Here is a 17,131-nt window from a genome sequence, read left to right as displayed (position 1 = left end):
ACAACTGATATAAAATAAAATTCCATGTGTAGTATACTCTCCACTGATATCTAAATTTTTTTCAGCTACTCCTTTAGGTATTTTTAGTTCCTGGCTTTTCTATTTTTTATTAGTGTGCCACTTTTTGGAATAAATATTACTCTGCCATTTTTTTCATGTCCCTTTACATTTTAAAGTGTTATGTCATATTAAAGGGGATTAAATAACTTTTAAAAGTATGTTTTTCCACTCTCATGGTACTTCTCCCTATAAATGGCCCTAAATCCCTCTGAAGAGCCTAAATTTTAAGACTCAAATAAGTGAATAAAAATTAACCTAAGTGAACCAGAATTTTGGAGGTTCAGTTTTCATTACCCCAAAGGGTTCACAGTACGTGCTTTGTAGGAACACCTGGTGCCTCTGTGGTGTGGGGTCACGTCTCAGGGCTTCAGGTGCATGCAGATAGAGCAGCCATCTCACTGCGAGTTTGAGCTGGAAGGATTTGTTATGCAACACAGATGGCTCTGAGCTGCAAGAGGCTCTGGGGTGGGGAATGCTAAATTCCCAGGAATGTCAGCCAGAACCACTCTGTTTCTGATGACAGCTGTATTAGCAACAGGAACTCCCCGTGCCTGCCCTGTCCCTCCACACACCTCACACCTAGGGCAGGGGCCCAGTTGGTGCAGCCGACTAGCAGGACCTAGGTCTCACCCTGGCCCCTCAACTTAAAGCATGCGGGAGATGGAGGAATTGTTTGTTATCTGTTTTTTGTTTTTTGTTTTTTAAACTAGGGAAAGCAGGACACACTGTCCAAGGGTCTCACCTACAATTCAGGCTAGCTGTCTAAAGACACTGGGCAGCCACAAATGACAAATGTCTGCTGTGATATGTCTCCTGAAAACAATAACAGACAAATAGTATAAGCTGTTTGGCCTCTAGTGTTAAAAAATGTGTAGCAAAAAGATGGGAAGGAAATACGCAAAATTTTTAATGCTTATTATCTCTGTGGATTGTTGGTTCTGTTTTGTTTTCAAATTTTTCTGTAATAAAACTGTATTTCCTTGTAAATTAGAAAAAATGAGAGCTTGCCTTAAGAAATGATCAGTTAAAATAATTGCTGCCTTGCTAGATGGATGAAGACTCTTAAAAGTGCTGAGCAGATTTAATAAGCTGTTAACCAAGTGAATTTCTTTAAAAAACAAGAGTTTCCTGGTGGTCCATTGTTTAGGATTTACCACTTTCACCACTGTGACCTGGGTTCAACCACTGGTCTGGGAACTGAGATCCCACATCAAGCCACAGCATGCTGCAGCTGGGGAAAAAAAATACTGTCTTATTTAAGCTGAGGTTAAAATCTATTTCCCGTGGCTCTGCCCTCAGTGGGTACAATCACTACTCATCAAATGAGAGTCATGTCAGCTTAAATCAGGAGAACCTCACCCATCACTTACCCCAACTTTGTAGCGGTTGTCTCCATTTGAAATTTTTGAAAATACAGACATACACAGAGACACAGACTGAGCACAGTGATGTGTTTACTGTCTGTCTTCTCCAACAGACCCAAGGGCAGGGATCACAAACCCTCAGAGCCCACTATACCATAGACACACAGCAGGTACTTAATACAGGCGTGCAGCTCATGACTGTCAATGGTGACATCACAAGAGAGGGACGGCAGCTGCTTATATCCAGACTCCCTGCGAAGACTCCCAGTCCCACCAGCTGGCTGGCCCCTTGAGATGGCCGTGGCTGCAGGGGATGCCATCCTGCTGCTTGTGCTCCTTACTGAGATTTCAGATCTCTTAGTCCCCTGTGCTTACTTGCACCTTGAAGACCTTTCTTTTATTCCTACCCCTTGCTGGACACAAGAAAACGCAAGGCTCTTGCTTAGGAGAGACAGCAGGACTTCTGCTCTCGAGCGTCCCTCCCCATCTGAGAGTCCTGTTCCTACCCAGCTGGACCCAGCCCGTGGGTGGGGTGGCACATGAACTACTTTTGAGTGTTCAGCATTACCTGATGTTCTTGCCTTCTGCATTTGGCCTGGAGGGTCTCTTTCTCACAGGGGCAGGAGGGACCTTACACCACTGGACAGGTGCTTCTCAGATCTCTTCTCTTTGGCCCTGGTCTATTCTTAGTCAGGAGTTGACTCCTATTCTTTCTAGTTTGTGATGTCACCTTTTTGTGGAGGCAGCCTACACTGTTGGTGCAATGGGGGAAGATGTGAAAGGATTCAAGGAAACTTGGGGAAAACAGCCCCTAACATCTTAAAGGTATCTACCCCATTTGTGTGGAAAGTAGGGCAATTTGCAGGGACTGAAATTAGCTATAGTTACTCCAAATTTCCATCAGTCTCCAGAGTTTGTCAGTTCACTAGATTCTAGAAAGAAACATGACACTCGGGCAAGAGCACAGAAAAATTGCAGACTAAGTCTGCAAGGGTGCCTGTTTCTGCTGCTGCCAAAAAGTTTCTCCTGAATAGCTGATGTTCTGATAAAATACGTATCTGTTGTGTCACTTAGGAGTGGGTGACAGGCTGGGCATCACTGAGCAGGGGAAGCTTCCTTGGTTGGTAAGTTTCCACACTTTCCTCCGAGGATAAGGCTCTCACTTTATGTGACAGGCAGTGAGGGTTTCCTCTGTTAGCTTTAGGTAAGGAGGGTAGAATGTACCTGCATCAGCTAGAGATGATTATATTAGATCTCACCTGTCTTGATAGCCCTACCTTGATCTGCTAAGCTGTGGGCAAATGAGATTTTATGCTTTATCACCAGGCTGCCAGACGGGGCTCAGGTAACTATATGTAAAATCCTGTGCTCTGTTGCACAATAGTTGATGTTTGCAAGAGAAAATGAGTATCTAAACCTTTTGATAGCATTTGTTCCTTCACAGCAAGAGAATATTGGAAGTTTGTGTAAGGCTTTATACTGCTGTGCTTAATCACTGTGACTTTTACAACTGCACGTTGCCTGGGGCGCAGTAAGTACTGGAAAAGCGCCATGAAGATGCCATTTGGCCTGCGGCTTCATCATCTTCAGAAATTACAGGAAAACAGGCACATCTGTCATTTCAAGCTCTTTTATTATAGTAAACAGTCCAAGATGCCACTCTTAATAATATGAGGTCACCACCAGCCAAATTCTTTCTAGAATAATTTCTTCCTAGAACACATTACCAAGCAAGCATTTCTCTAGAATTCACTCCATTATCAAGTAGAGACCTGATAGGACATTCAAGACCTAGCAAAACCAGCATAAGAGCACCGTTAGGGGCAGGGAACTTTCTAAATTGCAGTCACAGTTAAAGATGCCAGTAAATGACTGTGCGTAGGCTGTGAGGTGCTGGTGCAAAGCTGTCCCTTCCTTCCTTCCTGTCTGTCTGTCTGTCTACTTAGGGCCACACCCATGGCATAGGGAAGTTCCCTAGCTAGGGGTACAATTGCAGCTGTAGCCGCCAGCCTACACCACCACCATAGCAATGCCAGATCTGAGCCATGTCTGCTAACTACACCACAGCTCATGGCCACACCAGATCCTTAATCCACTGAGTGAGGCCAGGGATTGAACCTGCATCCTCATGGATCCTAGTCAGATTCATTTCTGCTGAGCCACGACAGGAACTCCCGGGCTGTCCTTTCTGATGCCATGGTCCTGCCCTTTGTGGATCCCCGCAGTGCAGCTCTGGGTATCTTTGGGGTGGGATGAGTTCAGAATGGAAAAACCATGAAGAACATTTAAAATGAATAAATGTTAAAGGACTCAAGTTGGAGGAAAATTGATTTACCAAGAATGATCATCTTGGAGTAGAAGATTTTGGAGAATGGAAACTTAACATAGCTTTATTGGTCAGGAAAAAAAGCCCAGTGTTACCCAACACTAGAGTAGGATAAGGGCCCTTTCTAAGTTTTCCTCCTTGGGCTCTCACCACCTAGGACAGATGGTCTAACTTAGAATTTCTGTGAAGTTTGGCCAATGAGAAGCAGAGTGGGTAGAGGCTATGCAGTATTGTGTTGCTTACTGAGCCCTGGATCTGAAAGAAGCAGCGTCTATCTTGGTTTCACCTGAGGGAAGATTTCACCTTCCATAGGGAAACCGCTAGAGGGAAAGGCTCTGATTTAATGGAAAGTTTATAGTCTGACCTTGTTTTTAACGATGGGGAAGCCCTCTTGTCCATTGTGACTAGGGCTGGTCCTGGGTTAAATAAGGAAAAATTTTAAAATAAAATGACCTGACTAAAACATTTACAGCCACTTAAAACATATAATTGTATGTTTTCTCTGATTTTGTGATGTGCAGCCAACATCTAACATCCTCTGATTAGAGATTGCTTCATCTTTTTTTTTTTTTTTTTGCATAAAGTACAACCATAATAAGTTGATTAAGTTTTCCGAGTTTACCTTCTTTAAAGTGGAATGAGAATTTAGTGGTCTCAGTTCTGAATGTTAGATTTTTACTTTTTTTTTTTTTTTTTTTGGCCATGCCTATGGCATGCTTTAGTTCCTGGGCCAGGGGTCAAACCCACATCACAGCAGCAACCCAAGGTGCTGCAGTGACAACGATGGATTCTTAAACTGCTCCCAGAAGAGAACGCCCCAGATTTTTACATTTTTAAACCAATGCTTTATTTTTTTAATTATAATTAAACTGTTTTAGAACTGTCTTATCAATTACTTATTTAATAGCAAATTTTTTTCGCAGCTTGTCATTATCAAGCTGTGTGGTAAGCACTTGATTTAGTTTTCCTAGCAAAGACAACTCTCACGTTCATCCTTCATCTGTTTGTCATATTTAACTCACAGATTTACAATGATGGGCACAACTGGCATAAACAAGTTTGAGAATAGATGCAGTAACTTGGGTAAACACGAATCTCAGCTGGAAGCTGGTCCAGAGCCCTCTGCTAGCCACAGCATCCCCAAGGCATAGGCGGCCATTGGCATCTGTAAAAGAACTGCAGGACTCTGGCTAATCTAGGAGATGGTTAAAGGGCCTTTATTAAGAGGGTTTCTACTATACATTTTCATTCATACATACAGGTAGTAACTCTTAAAGAACATTACTGCAAAACGTTTTCTTATATGGGTTCAGTAGAACTTGTCTTGATGAATGGCTAAGGCTCACTTACAATCAGTGAACTCTGTCTGCACACATAATTGGTGCTCTAAAGCACTTCTCCCTGGCAATCTGTTTACACTGTGGCACTGTAATTGGTTTGTTCATCAGTCTATTTCTTTCCTTAGATGGAAGAGATAATGTTTCAGTCCACTCCTCATAGAGTTATTACAATTTTTAAATTAATAATTTTGAGATTTAATGAGCTCTTGTTCCATTTGTACATGCTTGAGATCCTAGATATCTCTGTCAATGTTTTAGATTTTTTCCTTCTCCTAAATACTGGTAACAATAAAGTATGATATGATAAAGATAATTTTAGAAAGAAAATAAATAGATATTGATTCTGTAGATATTAATTTGAGATAGATTTGGAAAATTTTAGAGCTGACAGAGCATGTATATTCATACATACAGAGAGGCAGAGAGAGGGGAAAGGAGATAGTCAAAGAATAAGAATGACAGATTTTATATTTATATTATATTCTCTCACACACATACATATAGCAATGGATACAAAGAGACACAGAGACACACCCAGAGATAGGGAGACACCAAGACCAGAGTAGAGAGAGAATAGAAGAGCAGACAGAAACAGAGGAAAACAGATAAGGAGAGAGAGAAAACACACACAGAAGGACAGAAAAAGACAAATAGAGATGCCATGTGAGAGGCAAAGAGAAACAGAGACATCTAGAGACAGGGGAAGCGCCTCCTAGGCCATGTCACTCAAATCAGCCCTATCTTTGCCCCATGTGGCCAAACCATAGAGCCCCAGGTGCAGAGGGCACTGGCCAGGACAGAGAGGCAGGCCCGGGGACCCCAGGAGTTTACAGGGTCAGAGCAGGCAAGGGCAGACCTCAGAGTAGGTCACAGCTTGGGCGTTAAGTAGATGGCCCTGCACCCTGTTCATACCTATTAAATAATGGTTTATAGTTCAAGATGTATTAATTTTTTTTTTTTTTTTTTTTTTTGGCTGCAGAAAAGTACTGAAGGAAATCTCTGTTGGAGAACTCAACCCAAATGAGACTGTGCAGGCAAATTTGGAGGCCCAGCTCCTTTCCAAGCTGGACCACCCTGCCATTGTCAAGTTCCATGCAAGCTTTGTGGAGCAAGATAATTTCTGCATTATCACGGAGTACTGTGAGGTGAGACTCTCCCGCTTTTTAAAAAAAATGTCTTTTTTTTTTTTTGGTCTTTTTTTGTCTTTTTAGGGCCACGCCCATGGCCTATGGAGGTTCCCAGGCTAGGGGTCCAATCTGAGCTGAAGCCACTGGCCTAAACCCTAGCCACAGCAACACAGAATCCGAGCTGTGTCTGTGACCTATGCCACAGTTCACAGCAACGCTGGATCCTTAACCAACTGACCAAGGCCAGGGATCAAACCCGCATCCTCATGAATGCTAATCCATGACAGGAACTCCTAAAAAAATCTTAATAAAAATCTGTTTCACAGTAAAAAGCTGTCTATAAAAAGACATCTCGGGGAGTTCCCATGGTGGCGCAGTGGCAACGAACCCGACTAGAAGCCATTAGGATGAGGGTTTGACCCCCGGCCTTGCTTTATGGGTTAAGGTTCTGGCATTTCTGTGAGCTATGGTATAGGTCGCAGACAAGGCTTGGACCAGCTTTGCTGTGGCTATGATGCAGGCCGGAAGCTGCAGCTCTGATTTGACCCCTAGCCTGGAAACTTACATATGCTGCAGGTGCAGCCCAAAAAAAAAAAAAAAAAAAAAAAAAAAAAAAAAAAAAAAAAAAAAATTTGAGAAAGTAAACAGACCTGGGATGTTGTGTCTTACAGCTAAGAGTAATCATTGCTGCATAATTTGTTTCTGATAAAGGGTTTCTCCTATTGGAAAACTCAGAATGAATATATTTTAAGGAGGAATTGCTGCAGAAGAATGCCCCAGCATTTGTGTGTGTGTGTGTGTGTGTGTGTGTGTGTGTGTGTGTGTGTGTGTCGGGGTGGGTGGGTTCATCTTCCAAGCCTCTTACAATGGTCTGATGATTAGATGGACATTTAAATGCCATCACAGAGGCCTGGACAGAGCAAAGGGACACTGCCTGAGTCCTGGATTCTAGCTCTAAGGTTCACTTTCCCTATTGGAAACTTGGAAATGGAAATATGGGTCATTTCCTCCATGAAAATCCTCTATATTAACTGATTTATGATTTATGGCTTCAAGTACTTGCAGTTTTCCTTCCCATGCCGTGTTATCCCCATGTGATAATAGCTGTGTATTTTACTGAGCCGTGAGTGAGTAGGAAGCTGCTTAGACAGATGCCAAGGGGGCAGCTGACAGACGCAGCTGTGAGGTGGGTCTGTGTGGTCATCCCTCAGAGGCTAGGGAGAGGGGAGTTACAGGAGTTGGGTCAGAAAGAGAACACGCAGGCATGCTCAGAAGGCATCTCCCAGAACATTCCGAGAGCTAGCTTTAGCCAGACCCACCTTGGGAGATTCTGGATTAGAATGAATTTAGTCTATCACCTGCATGTGGCTGGGGCCTAAGAGAAGTGATGCTGGGAAGAAAGAATATGCTCTTTAGGATGGGAGGCAGGCCTCTTTGGAGTCAGAAACTTTGGATAACCTGAGGGTGCTGTGTGTTTGAGATGGAGAAAAGGAGAGGCAGGAGGAGAGCACCTCAAGGAGTCAAGAGGGCAACAGATACCAGCTTTGCTTTGCTTTGCACCCTTGCTGGTGCATCATCCAAAATGAAGCCAGTAGCCAAAGTTAGAATATCTGAAAGTTTGGATCGTCCAAGTCTTGACTGTTCCCCTTCAGGGCGGTCTGCCCACCCCAGTCTTGCTGGGGATTTCCTCATCCAATCTTTTTTAAAAATTAATTTAATTTTTAAAAATATTTTTAGGGCCACAGCTGCAGCATATGGAAGTTCCCAGGCTAGGGGTGGAATAGGAGCTACAGCCGCTGGCCGATATCACAGCCACAGCAATGCCAGATCCCAGCCATGTCTGTGACCTACACAGCTCACCACAATCCTTAACCCACTGAGCGAGGCCAGGGATTGAGCCCATGTTCTCATGAATACTGTCGGATTCCTTTCCCATGAGACTCGACGGGAACTCCTCCTCATCCAGTCTTGCCCCTCCTCTGCTTGGAGAGGAATGAGGTAAAAAAAGAAAAAGAACCAGGGCATGTTTGCTTCTGCGTCCAGTAGATTGTTAAGAAAATCAGTAAAATGATGAGGTGGGCAGAGCGTGGGTAAGAACAATGACTCCATCAGTCATGTCACTAATCCATGGGATTAATAACTAACCCAGGGATTTATAAATGTAGCTGCACTGTGATCCATCAGCTAAAATTTAATCATTTCTTTTATTTCCATTCAGTGAATAAACTTATCTTATGTGGGAAACAACTGACTACTATTGCTTGTGACTAATACTGCTCCTGCGGCAGCTTTCAGCACCTAGAATTTTCCATGACTCTTTCTTGGTCTTAAAATAGTTTTCACTGTAGTCAGTATTGTCCAGTGGAACTTTATGTGACGATAGTAATGCTGTATATCTGTGCTGTCCAAGACGGTAGTTGCTAGTCATACATGCCTCTTTAGCACCTAATGAAGTATGGCTAGTGGATTGAGGAGCTAGTCGTTAAACTTTATGTAATTTAAATTTAAATAACCATGTGTAGCTAGTAGCTACCATATTGAGCAGGTAAATGATAAGCTTTGACTTTCCCTGTATTTTTAATTATTAATGTAATTTTAATCTATCAGAAAATTACAAAACACAGTGAACTCCTATAGACACTTTGTCCAGATGTGCCAATTGTTATCATTTTTCCACATTTGTTTTATTATTCTATTTGTTCATCTTTATGTGTGTATCTATTATTTATCTATGTATTTTTTCCTGAACCATGCAGACATGATGCCCCTTTGTCCAAATCCTCCTGTGAGGTATTTTCTAAGGCTGAGGACATTTCCTTAATGTACTACAGTACAGCAATCCAAATCAGGAAATTAACACTGATGCTATGCTAGGATGGAACCCAGCGGTTCTCAGTGTGTGATTCCAGACCAGCAGCATCAGCATCATTTGGGATCTTTAGTTAGAGATACAGATTCTCAGTCTCCACCCTAGTCCTACTGAATTCTAGGGCTGGGGTCTGGCAATCTGTGTTTTGACAGACACACCAGGTGAATCTGAAGCACACTGATGTTTGAGAGCCACCCATCTAAATCCATAGTTCACTCTCGAATCGAACCCATTTGTTCAATGATGTCTTTAGAAAGGATGTTTCTCTAAGATTGCTTTTTCTCATGCAAGGTCCAATCCTGGATCATCTGTGTTAATTTTTAAATGCTGATGGTTTCCAGGAGCTGAGCTGCACCTCCCTCCAGGGACGTTGCCATGGTGATGGCTACTGGCTCTTTGAGCAGCTGCCGGGCTTCCCAGCTCCATGGCTTCCCAGCTCCACCTGCTGAGCTGTCAAGATGCTGCTTCTCTGACTCTGAGGAATAATGTGTGCAGGGTGTGTGGGTCTCTAGTTTTTATTGCTAATAAAGATTCTTCTCATGTTCACACCCAAACTCGCTCTTAACTCACTCATGCAAGCCAGGCATTATCCTTTTTTTAGTGAGGTAAAATAGTAATATTGGAAATGGCATATGGCCAGACTCACACCTCATAGAAAAATGTCATCACCATTGAAATAGCTGGGTTTTTTAACCTCCAAGTTTCGTTCTCTAATTTCACTTGGAATCTTGCAAAATTGAAATAAACATATAGAAATGCATTCATGAGGGCGCTATATCCACTACTCAATCCTTTGAACACATCATATCAGATTATGAGTATAAAAAACAACCCAATTCTCACAACTTTTTGTCAGGTCTAACCAAATCTCTGCTGGAGAATAGTTCCCAAACTACCAAAATGGCAGAATATTTCAAATATTGCTATCTTCCATTCTCCTCTGGCCAGGGAAATGGGACTACTTGCAGTCCCCTGTCCCTCCTCCACAGTTTCACACTCTTCCTCTGTGCCCTTTCAGAATGTCCCCTCCTGGCCCCACATCTTCAGTTCCCACCCATCCTCCCAGACCTGCTGAAATGCCACCCCCTCTACAGAGGCTCCCGTAATCTCCTGGCTGGAAATCCCCCCCCTCGATCTGCAGCTCTCATAGCATTTCATCTCAGTGATACTTAGCACATTATACAGAGCAGAATCCATCTCAAACTTTCAACGTGGGGGATCTTTTCTGATTCATTTTTGTATCACATCGTGAACCAATGTAGTAAGCCACAAAGAAGTTAGTATTCAGGAAATTTCTTTTCTCTTGACAAATTTTCTACCATTTGCTTCTAGCTGCCTCTCACTTCATTTCTGTCAAACACTGGTGGTAAAAGGTAAAATATCCTTCCATCTGTCATATATGTCGAAAGCACTTTGTCCTACCTTATTTTTCTGGCATAGAGACCTGTGACTTCCACCTGAAGCTCTTCCATTCGGGTGCGGAGGAGGTAGACCCAGAAACCTGGGCGTTAAGTAGTAGACGCAAGAGATCATGACCTTCAGGAGAGAATGTACATTTGACTATCAGGGAAGGTGGGACTTGTCTACTTCCTGCATTGTAATATTAACATAGCTAAGTAAAAATTGTACTAATCTTAAAAAAGATGTGGAATACAGTGGAACACTACTCAGCCATAAAAAGAATGAAATAATACCATTTGCGGCAACATGGATGGACCTAGAAATATCATACTAAATGAATAAGCTGGAGAGAAAAAAGACAAAGATGATATCGCTTATATGTGGAATCTAAAATATGACACGAATGAACATATCCATGAAATAGAAAAAGATTCATAGACATAGAGAGCAGCCTTGTAGCTGCCAAGGAGGGAGATAGATTGGGAGTTTGGGATTAACAGGTGCAAACTATTATAAATAGACTAGATAAACAGCAAGGTCCTACTGCATAGCACAGAGAAGTATATTCAGTATTCTGAATGGATATACTTTAATGGAAAAGAATGTGACAAAGAATGTATATATATATATATGTGTATATATGTATAACTGAGTCACTTTGCTATGCAGCAGAAATTAAACAATATTGTAAATCAATTAATACTTCAATTTTTAAAAGTCGTGAAAATATTTTATCAATATAATCTAGTGCTCAACCTTGGAAAGCTTTCAGAACTTCTGAGGCCTGGGGCCCTCCTCCAGAAAGTCTGTTTTACTGGGTCTGGGGTATGACCACCATTTTTGAAAGCTCTCCAGGTGATTCTAATGGGCATCCAGGGCTGAGAAATGCAAAACAAGGGAGAATGGCTAGTGTGGAAATAGAACAATAGAGTCATAAAGGAAAATGTATCAGTGTTTATGGAGCACTGAGCAAAGATGAGGCCCAGCTGAGAACCGGAGAGTCTGGCCTTGCTGGTGGGTATAGTTTTCTGCTCAGGCCACCCAGCTGGATGCTATTATTCATGAAAATTACCCTCCTTGTACTCCTGGCTCCATGGGCAACCTTCTGTCCTGTTTCTCCTCAAACTTCCACATCCGAATTTTAGTATTTTTCCTGTGGTGGTTGTCTGGAGCAGTTTTTACTATGATGTTTGCCTGCTGGTGATTGTGTATTTCCCTCCTTTCTGCATGGATTAATTGGGGTTCTGTAAGAAAGTGCCATTCCACTGTTTCTTCTCCACTGATGTCTTTATTCAATTATTTATATCAGTATGGACTCATGGATATTTATTTCTCTGTCTTTATTAATTTTGTTTCTCAGACTGGTTCAGCTTCAGCTATTGGAGTTCCTTCAGGTTGGCTCCTGTGTCCTCTAAACATGCCCCAGTCCTTTTTCAAGAAGTGGGTTCTTTTTTTTTTCTTTTTTCTTTTTTTCTTTTCCCACTGTACAGCAAGGGGGTCAGGTTATCCTTACATGTATACATTGCAATTACATTTTTTCCCCCACCCTTTGTTCTGTTGCAACATGAGTATCTAGACATAGTTCTCAATGCTATTCAGCAGGATCTCCTTGTAAATCTATTCTAGGTTGTGTCTGATAAGCCCAAGCTCCCGATCCCTCCCACTCCCTCCCCCTCCCCTTCCCCTCCCCCTCCCATCAGGCAGCCACAAGTCTCTTCTCCAAGTCTGTGATTTTCTTTTCTGTGGAGATGTTCATTTGTGCTGGATATTAGATTCCAGTTATAAGTGATATCATATGGTATTTGTCTTTGTCTTTCTGGCTCATTTCACTCAGGATGAGATTCTCTAGTTCCATCCATGTCGCTGCAAATGGCATTATGTCATTCTTTTTTATGGCTGAGTAGTATTCCATTGTGTATATATATACACATCTTCTGAATCCAATCATCTGTCGATGGACGTTTGGGTTGTTTCCATGTCTTGGCTATTGTGAATAGTGCTGCAATGAACATGCGGGTGCATGTGTCTCTTTTAAGTAGAGTTTTGTCCGGATAGATGCCCAAGAGTGGGATTGCGGGGTCATATGGAAGTTCTATGTAGAGATTTCTAAGGTATCTCCAAACTGTTCTCCATAGTACCAGTTTACATTCCCACCAACAGTGCAGGAGGGTTCCCTTTTCTCCACAGCCCCTCCAGCACTTGTTATTTGTGGATTTATTAATGATGGCCATTCTGACTGGTGTGAGGTGGTATCTCATGGTAGTTTTGATTTGCATTTCTCTTATAATCAGCGATGTTGAGCATTTTTTCATGTGTTTGTTGGCCATCTGTATATCTTCTTTGGAGAAATGTCTATTCAGGTCTTTTGCCCATTTTTCCATTGATTGATTGGTTTTTTTGCTGTTGAGTTGTATAAGTTGTTTATATATTCTAGAGATTAAGCCCTTGTCAGAATTGGTGCCCATCCTCCTTAAACTCTTTCAAAAGGTTGAAGAAGAAGGAATACTCCCAAAGACATTCTATGATGCCACCATCACCCTCATTCCAAAACCAGACAGAGATACCACCAAAAAAGAAAACTATCGGCCAATATCATTGATGAATATAGATGCAAAAATTCTCAACAAAATCTTACCCAACCGAATCCAACAACATACCAAAAAAATTATACACCATGGCCAGGTTGGGTTCATCCCAAGTTCACAAGGATGGTTCAACATACGCAAATCAATCAGCATCATACACCACATTAACAAAAAAAAGTCAAAAATCATATGATCATCTCAATAGACGCAGAAAAAGCATTTGACAAAGTTCAACATCCATTCATGATCAAGACCCTCACCAAAGTGGGTATAGAGGGAACATTCCTGAACGTAATCAAAGCCATTTATGAGAAACCCACAGCAAATATAATCCTCAATGGGGAAAAACTGAAAGCCTTCTCACTCAAATCTGGAACAAGACAGGGATGCCCACTCTCACCACTGCTCTTCAACATCGTTTTGGAAGTCTTAGCCACAGCAATTAGACAAACAAAAGAAATAAAAGGCATCCATATAGGAAGAGAAGAGATAAAGCTGTCACTCTATGCAGATGACATGATACTATACATAGAAAACCCTAAGGACTCAACCCCAAAACTCCTTGAACTGATTAATAAATTCAGCAAAGTAGAAGTGGGTTCTTATTTATGAATTATGTTTTTAGATTAGGAAACAAGTTCCCATAGAGGTGGAGTGATTTTCTGGCAGGCATATGGCTGGAATGTTGGGTTTTATGCAGGGAAGGACCAGGACCACAGGGGCATATGGAAAACTACTCCTTTTTTGTTTGTTTCTCTTTTATTTGGATTGCTCTTAGTCCTCCTTTAATATTTAATAGAGTAACAATACCTGGATATGGATCAATAGAGATTGTTTTATTATTCTTACCAACAGTGTTAACCAGACATGTTTCAAATGGTGGCCCTAAACTAGATTTCAACACAGCCACACTAATCAAGCCTGTCTATGTGAATTTTGCAAAATATAAAACTGATACTTTCAGTTATAAGATGAACAAATTCTGGGGATTTAAAGTACAGCCTGGCAAGGGGGAGGGAGAGGGGGAGGGAGCAGGATGGATGGGGAGCGTGGGGTTAATTGATGCAGACTCTTGCCTTTGGAATGGATTAGCAATGAGATCCTGCTGTGTAGCCCTGGGAACTATGTCTGGTCACTTATGATGGAGCATGATAATGTCAAAAAAAAAGGATATATACATGTATGTGTAACTGGGTCACCATGCTATACAGTAGAAAATGGATAGAAAACTGTAAACCAGCTATAATGGAAAAAAATAGAAATCATTATATAAAAAAAATAAAGTACAGCCTGGTGACCGTGGTTAATAGTACTTCACTGTACACCTGGAACTTTCCAAGAGACTAGATCTTTGTTCTCAACCCACACACACACACACTACAACCACTTGAGATGTTAGATGTGTCAGTCCACTTGACTGCAGTACCCATCTCATGGTGCACATGCACACCAATCGTCATGTTGTAGGTGAAAGCTACCCCTTCCCTTGGTTATTCTCACTTATGTTCTGTGTCTGTCAGTTTCTGTAATACAAATAAATACATAAACACATGTACATCAGTTTATACATGTAATAATATGTACAAATTGTTATAATTATTTTATTTTCTATCAATAGGAGACTAGATAGGGTCTGAAACAGTGGAGCGTGTATGGACTTTGACATAACACTGACTTCTTTAAAATCTTGGTCTGTTCCTTGAGCAAGTCAGTTCATTTCTCTGACCCCATTCTGATTTTAAGATAAATGCCACTTAGTATAGTATTAGGTTTTTTTTTTTTTTAAATAGGGATTCAAAATAATAAATGTTGAAAAAGGGAGTCTCAGAGCTTTGCCCCTTACTGTCAATAATGGGGCAAACTAGTTATTTTACTGGTTTATTATTTCAGTGCACCTCCCTCTCCCTCCCTTTAATCTTCTAGAAGGGGAGATATTTTACCTCTGAGTTTTTAGCTTCCGACCTTTAGTATGAGGATTCATATCAGGAGGAGTAAACAGGGAAATTCTTAAACACTAATGGGACCAATAGCAACTTTCAGGCAAGTACTTTCTAAGGATCTGTTTGTACTATAAAAAAAGATTTTTTTTTTGGTCTTTTTAGGGCTGTACCTGCAGCACGTGGAGGTTCCCAGGGTAGGGGTCTAATCCAAGCTGTTGCTGCCAGCCTACGCCAGAGCCGCAACAACGCCAGATCCAAGCCGTGTCTGTGACCTGCACCACAGCTCACAGCAATGCTGGATCCTTAAGCCACTGAATGAGGCCAGGGATTGAACCTACAACCTCATGGTTCCTAGTCGGATTTGTTTCCACTGTGCCATGGGAACAGTGGGGAACTCCTAAAAAAGAAAATTCAAAGTCTCCTCTTATGTTTCTCATTTATACATAACTGTTAAAACAAATCAAGTAAGTGGGTTAAGTTTTATAATGTTGAGGTTCTTGTGGGTCTCTCTAGACTCTTATAAGTGAATTCGGCAATAACATGGACCACCAGGCTCACTAGTATTCAGAGGGTGCTTATAACTTCATACGGGATGTATTAGGTCCTCTGCTAGAGACAAACCCTTTGTTGTCCTTCAAAGCCACTGTTTATAGTCCTCAAGCTCTGTCTGAGCTCCCCACCATCCAGAACTGGTTGTTTATGAATGAGAGACACGCCTGGTATATTGATCATTGTGGCATTGATTAGTGACCTTCTGTCTTAGTCCATTCAGGCTGCTATAACAAAACACCATAGACTGTGTGGCTCACAGACAGCATAAATTTATTCTTACAGTTCTGGAGACTGGTAAGTCTAAAGCCCAAGTTCTGGAAGATTCTGTGTCTGGTGAAAACCTGCTTCCTGGTTCATAGGTGGCCATCTTCTTGGTGTGTCCTCATGTGGCGGAAGCTGGGACGGAGCTCTCTGGGGTCTGTTCAATAGAGGAACTAATCCTGTTCATGAGGATTTCACCCTCCTGATTTAATCACCTCCTGAAGGTCTCACCTGTCAGTACCATCAGCCTGGGGGTTGGATCTCAATACAGGCATTTTGGGGGACACAAACATTATCGGTAGCAGCGTCCTTCCCAGTGTGAGCTCCAGGTGTCTGCACATCAGGACTGTACTCGGGGGTTCACACTGCCAAGGCTGCTGCTGCTGAAGGGAATTAGCATTATCCTCAAAGAGGTAACATCCTATGAGAACCCTCTGGTTTTTAAAGGCAGCTCCAGCCTGGGTAGGTAGGGCTCTCTGAATTTTCACTGTGCCAACTCTGAGTCTAGGTTTTATTCAGCTAAAGAAGACCATAAATAATGTGTCTTGTGTTTTTATACACCTTTGATTCTTGTAAGTACCAAAATGAAAGTCATTTGACTTGTTCCATTTCCTTTCTTTGTTTAAACTATGAAATAATTTAACCTTTTCACAAAAAAGTTTAAGGCCACTGATATTTAGTCAAAGTTGTCGATGTAAAATTGAAAAGTAAAGGTAGTTTCATTGAAGAGAAATGTATGAATGCATTAATATCAAGGAATTCATAAACCCAGTAGAACTTGGGCCATTTTGGGTATGGCTTTAACTGACATATAATGACTCTGTGTAAATATGTGATCAAAAATAGAATCAGAATAATCTACTCCAAAAAGTTTATTTTTTAAATAAACATACCAGTGATTTATAGATGAAAACATTATTTCATGTCACTACTTAAGAGAAATAGGGGTTCTCTTGTGATGCAGCAGGTTAAAGATCCTGCAGTGGCTCTGGTCATTGCTGTGGTATGGGTTTGATCCCTGGCCTGGGAACTTCCACATTCCACAGATGCAGCCAAAAAAAAAAAAGTTATACCATTTTATTCTTGTTCACGTACATTTCTCTCAGCAGGAAAAACACTCTAAAAAATTTTGAAAGAAAATTAGCAAATAAACCCAAGAGTACTCAGTTATACCATCAGATGTAAATGTCCTGGAACAACATGGTGTTCTTTAGTCTATTTAGAGAATGGATTTTCTTATTTTACTTGTGAAAGCATAATGTGGCTGGACATATTCCTCACTTTTTAAAATTTTATGATTTTTATT

At 41.4% G+C, this 17,131-nt stretch overlaps 1 protein-coding gene across 4 annotated transcripts in view; it reads left to right on the top strand.

Annotated features, from left to right (window-relative positions):
• The window catches only part of NEK11 (NIMA related kinase 11), a 290,466-nt gene that overhangs the window by 44,013 nt on the left and 229,322 nt on the right, over window positions 1-17,131 (top strand). For all 4 annotated transcript variants that reach the window (XM_021071329.1, XM_021071328.1, XM_021071326.1 and 1 more), the window contains one exon: window positions 6,070-6,235. In XM_021071329.1, the coding sequence (XP_020926988.1) occupies window positions 6,111-6,235 (125 nt within the window). In that variant the 5' untranslated portion in view covers window positions 6,070-6,110. The remainder of the gene's footprint in view (window positions 1-6,069; window positions 6,236-17,131) is intronic.

The sequence above is a fragment of the Sus scrofa genome, chromosome 13, assembly GCF_000003025.6.
Source record: "Sus scrofa isolate TJ Tabasco breed Duroc chromosome 13, Sscrofa11.1, whole genome shotgun sequence".
NCBI lineage: Eukaryota > Metazoa > Chordata > Mammalia > Artiodactyla > Suidae > Sus > Sus scrofa.
The sequence above is the reverse complement of the archived record's forward strand: the minus strand, read 5'-3'. Positions and strand labels throughout refer to the sequence as shown.